The sequence below is a fragment of the Penaeus japonicus genome, unplaced genomic scaffold (assembly GCF_977035675.1).
Source record: "Penaeus japonicus unplaced genomic scaffold, GWHDUDI00000001_assembly GWHDUDI00000004, whole genome shotgun sequence".
NCBI classification, from domain to species: domain Eukaryota; kingdom Metazoa; phylum Arthropoda; class Malacostraca; order Decapoda; family Penaeidae; genus Penaeus; species Penaeus japonicus.
In genome coordinates, this window is record NW_028234406.1 from 43,420,699 (window position 1) to 43,425,698 (window position 5,000).

A 5,000-nucleotide genomic window follows, 5' to 3' on the forward strand; every position below is an offset into this window, starting at 1 on the left:
TATTTCATCCTTATCAATATTGTTATCATGATCATTATTATTAGCATTTTCTATGATCATTATAAATATTATCATTATTGTAGTTATAGTTTCATTATCATTGTCATTAACATCCTTATTATTATTATCATCAGTATTATAATTGTTGTTGTAATTATCATAAACAGCATTATTATTATTCTCATTATCATTCTTATCGCTATTATCATTATCATTGCTATCATCAGCACTATTGATATTACCTAAATTAATGTTGACATAATTACAATCATCATTATCATCATTAACATCATCATTACTATCATGACTACTAGCATCATTATGATCATCTTCATCATTACTATAGTCATTATCACCATTATCAGCATCACTTTCATCGTTATCATCGCCTTTATAAATAGCAAGTTTGAGACATCACTTTTGAAGTTCATTTGTATGAAAAGACTGGATTTCAAAATCGCCTTGATATTGGTTGTCTCCAGACACAGTGAGGAGGAGAAGAAGAAAAAGAGGTAAAAAGGGGAGAAGAAGAAGAAAAAAGAGGTAAATAGGGGAGGAGAAGAAGAAAAAGAGGTAAAAGGGGGAGAAGAAAAAAAAGGAGGAGGAGAAGAATAAGAGGTAAAAAAGGGGAGAAGAAGAAGAAAAAGAAGAACATAAGAACAAAAAGGAGCAGGGGGAAGAAGAGTAGAAAGAAAAGAAGGCGAAGATGAAGAAGTAGAAGAAGAAGAAGAGGAGAGAGGATTTTAACACTTTCAAATCGAAAGTAAAATTAAAAGAGAGATATTTTAAGATTTAGCAAAATTGATACTTATTCTAATTCTGTCTTCTGGTCGAAGGAGAGCAGCTGCAAAGCGTCAACGGGACTGCCTGAGGCAAGGAACTCGTCGTCCATCTAGCGAGGAGCGACATCCTTGCTTCTTGTCACAGACTTTGGGACGACTTTCATCGCGGGGTTTTCGTCCCTTAGAGTCGTTTAGGAATCAGAAGTCACAGGTCAATCATAATGATGTGTGTGTGTATATATATAGATATATATATATATATATATATATATATATATATATATATATATATATATATATGTATGTATGTATATGTATAGAGAGAGAGAGAGAAGAGAAGAGAGAGACTTTTGGACGACTTCCATTTTTTTTTTTATTATCATTATTATTTTCAACAGAGAGAGATAGAAAGAGAGGGACAGAGGGGGGTGAAAGAGAGAGAGAGAAAGAGAGAGAGAGTGAGAAAGAGAGAGAGAGAGTGAGAAAGAGAAAGAGAGAGAGAGAAAGAATCTATCTTTAGATAAAAATTGGGTATGGGATTCAGCACCCCCTTTTCATCGCGGCAAAACGCATGTCTTCCACACACGAACACACGCACAAGAAAGTAGTGCACCATTACAATCTCTCAAACAGGTTCAGACGATTTAAAGTATTCTTTTCAACTTATATATGGATCTTGATGTATGAATCGATCCTTGGGTTCCATATGATGTTACTGAAACGGTTGTGTTGAATCGTCTGTTGTTGAAAAATATCATCCGTGCTACATAGCTACATCCCTGTAGGATTTTCACATCATTCTACAACAAGCAGAACATCCTATTTCACAGCAGGACACTCGCATCGTACGATCAATAAGGTAGGATCGAGTCAGCGGCACCGGTGAGGGTGACCGCTTGCTCTTTTGTGTCGAAGTAATGGCGAGGGGAAGATTAAGTAAAAGACGTTGCTACTGACCTGAAACTGATGTTGAGAGATCTATGCTTTGGGAAAGCGAATGATAATGTTAGATGGATGAATGAAGAGTTTTGTAATGATAGCTTTTGAAAAGGAAAAGGGGAATAGAAAGATAGATAGAATATGTCATTGTTCTGAAGCGGACGTCCAGCCACTCAGAGGGTCAGTGGAAGGACCTTGGTCACAACAAAGAAACGGAGATCACAAAGGAAAAAGACTGGTAAAGATAGAAATAACAAAATGCTAAGATAACAAAAGTAAAGAAATAGAATGACTACATCTCTCTGTGAGTTGTGAGGACTTATGAAAAGGAAAACAATTTAATCGATCTGCTTTTATTTGCACGAGTGAACTATAACGTCACTCTGAAATTTGTGTTTGAGCACATTAGTATGGCAATAAGTTCATGGCTGTCAACATAATAAAGATATCATAATTCAGAAGATCATAAATGGTATGGTTTGTATGATCTTTGATGGTGTGACTAGAGTTTAAAAACTCTTCTGTTCTCTAAGTTCATGATGGATGGGTATCAATTGTGTGGATGGGGTGGGGGAGGTGGGTAGGAGGGGGCAGGGGCGTGGTAGGAGGGTGGGGGTGGGTGGTAGGAGGGGGCGGGGGCAGGGTACCTGGCCTCCCCCTCGTAGACGACGTTGGCGACGTAGCCGTTGTCGTGATCGGCTTCGAATGACACCATCTCGGTTCGGCCGTCGGGAAGAACCACGTGGTAAGACCCGGAAGTCACGTGGCCGTCGCTAGTCTGTTGGTGGGCGTAGTCGTTGCCCGAGTAGTCCTTGACGGCGTAGGCGAAGTCGAAGGGCATTCCTGGCTGCTTGTAGGTCGCAGTTTTACAAGCTTTAAAGCCTGAGTTACTTTTCCGAAAACTACTCACTTTTGTAGACATGGTGCTGTTGGTTGCGAGGAGCTAAGTGAGTTGTGATGTGTGACTGAAGGAGGAAGTCCTTTATATACTATCACTACAATGAAAGGTGTGACGTCACTCTCATGAAGAATGGATACTACAGAAACAGATGACTTTGATAATTGTATTGTGAAAGCAATTTTAAAATAGCAAGCAGATGATTTCGTCAAGCAGCAACTGAATGATGCTTATGGCATTAAATTGATTAAAATGATAATGGTGATGGTGATCATGAGTATTTGATAATGATGATAATGATTATGATAATAAGAAGGATCATAATGTGAATGATAACAATAACGTTAATAATAGACATTTTTGACAATCAGAAAAAATAATTATGATTAATAATGGGGATAATACTAATGCTAATGATGATGATAATGACAACTATATTGATAGCAGGCCAACAATGCTAATAGTAACTTTATTAATGCAGACTGATCTACATGCACAAAAAAGATGAAAACTATCGTTAAAATGTTGCTCTGATGTTAGCATCGCCATCAGTATCAACATTTCCATTGTTATAATAATTCTTATCATAGCAATTATCTTCATTATCATTATTATCATCATTGTCATTGTTATAATAATCATTGGCATTGTTATAATAATTCATATCATTGCTTTTATCATCATTATCACTATTATTGTTATTATCGTAATCATCATTATTGTTATTACTATTTTATCATTATTATCATTATCATTATTATCATTATGATGTCTTCATCATTAACATTATTATTATCATTATCATGATTAATGTCATTAACATTACTAGAGTCATCATCATCATCATTATCATTATTATCATTATCATCGCCATTATCATTATAGACATTATCTTATCATTATCATCAGCATCGTTTTAGGAAGATCTTCAGTTGTATCAGAGAAAGAAGAAGAAGAGGAAAGAGAAAAAGAAGACAAAGAAGAAGACGAAGAGATTTTTCGCACTTTCAAAGCGAAATTGATGCTTATTTTAATTCTGTCTTCTGGTCGAAGGAAAGCAGCTGCAAAGCGTCTACGGGACAGCCTGAGGCAAGGAACTCGTCGTCCATCTAGCGAGGAGCGACATCCTTGCTTTTTGTGGCTGACACTTTAGGACGACTTTCCTTTTTTTTTATTATTATTATTATTTTCAAGAGAGAGAGAGAGAGAGAGAAGGAGGGACAGGGGGTGTGAAAGAGAGAGAGAGAGAGAGAAAGGAAAAATCTATCTTTAAACAAAAATTGGGAATGGGACGATTCATCGCCCCCTTTTGATCGTCAGACTGTTCAGCAGCAAAACACATGTACAATAAAATAGATGCACCACTACAATCTCTTAAACAGGTTTAGACGATTTAAAGTATTCTTTCAACTTATATATGGATCTTGATGTATGAATCGATCCTTGGGTTCCATATGATGTTACTGAAACGGTTGTGCTGAATCGTCTATTGTTGAAAAATATCATCCGTGCTACATAGCTACAGCCCTGTAGGATATTCACATCATTCTATGTGAGGAACAAGTAGAACATCCTATTTCACAGCAGGACACTCGTCTCGTACGATCAATAAGGTAGGATCGAGTCAGCAGCACCGGTGAGGGTGACCGCTTGCTCTTTTGTGTCGAAGTAATGACGAGGGGAAGATTAAGTAAAAGACGTTGCTATGACCTGAAACTGATGTTGAGAGATCTATGCTTTGAGAAAACGAATAATAATGTTAGATGGATGAATGAAGAGTTTTGTAATGTAGCTTTTGAAAAGGAAAAGGGAACTAGGAAAATAGAAAGAATGTGTCTTTGTTCTGAAGCGGACGTCCAGCCACTCAGAGGGTCAGTGGAAGGACCTTGGTCACAACAAAGAAACGGAGATCACAAAGGAAAAAGACTGGTAAAGATAGAAATAACAAAATGCTAAGATAACAAAAGTAAAGAAGTAGAATGACTACATCTCTCTGTGAGTTGTGAGGACTTATGAAAAGGAAAACAATTTAATCGATCTGCTTTTAATTGCACGAGTGAAATATAACGTCACTCTGAAATTTGTGTTTGAGCACATTAGTATGGCAATAAGTGCATGGCAGTCAACATAATAAAGATATCCTAATTCAGAAGAACATAAATGGTAAGGAAACACTTTGGTTTGGCTTGTAGGAGCTTTGATGGTGTGACTAGAGTTTCAAAACTCTTCTGTTCTCTAAGTTCATGATGGATGGGTACTAATGGTGTGGATGGGGTGGGGGAGGTGGGTAGGAGGGGGCAGGGGCGTGGTAGGAGGGTGGGGGTGGGTGGTAGGAGGGGGCGGGGGCAGGGTACCTGGCCTCCCCCTCGTAGACGACGTTG

At 37.6% G+C, this 5,000-nt stretch overlaps 2 protein-coding genes across 2 annotated transcripts in view; both read right to left on the reverse strand.

Moving 5' to 3' along the window:
- Positions 1-2,076: 2,076 nt before the first annotated feature.
- Positions 2,077-2,576, reverse strand: LOC147472016 (cuticle protein 7-like). Its single transcript, XM_086535752.1, has one exon. The coding sequence runs from the start codon at positions 2,560-2,562 to the stop codon at positions 2,272-2,274; it is 291 nt and encodes a 96-aa protein (XP_086391878.1). The 5' UTR covers positions 2,563-2,576; the 3' UTR covers positions 2,077-2,271.
- A 2,077-nt stretch (positions 2,577-4,653) lies between these two features.
- LOC147472017 (cuticle protein 7-like) overlaps positions 4,654-5,000 on the reverse strand; it is a 1,132-nt gene continuing 785 nt past the window's right edge. Inside the window, exon 2 of the mRNA XM_086535753.1 lies at positions 4,654-5,000. This exon is cut by the window's right edge and continues 272 nt beyond it. Coding sequence (XP_086391879.1) covers positions 4,877-5,000 — 124 coding nt within the window. The 3' untranslated portion in view covers positions 4,654-4,876.

Coding starts and splice junctions, on each gene's coding strand:
- LOC147472016 (XM_086535752.1), bottom strand. CDS start 2,562: ATGCCCTTCGACTTCGCCTACGCCGTCAAGGACTACTCGGGCAACGAC.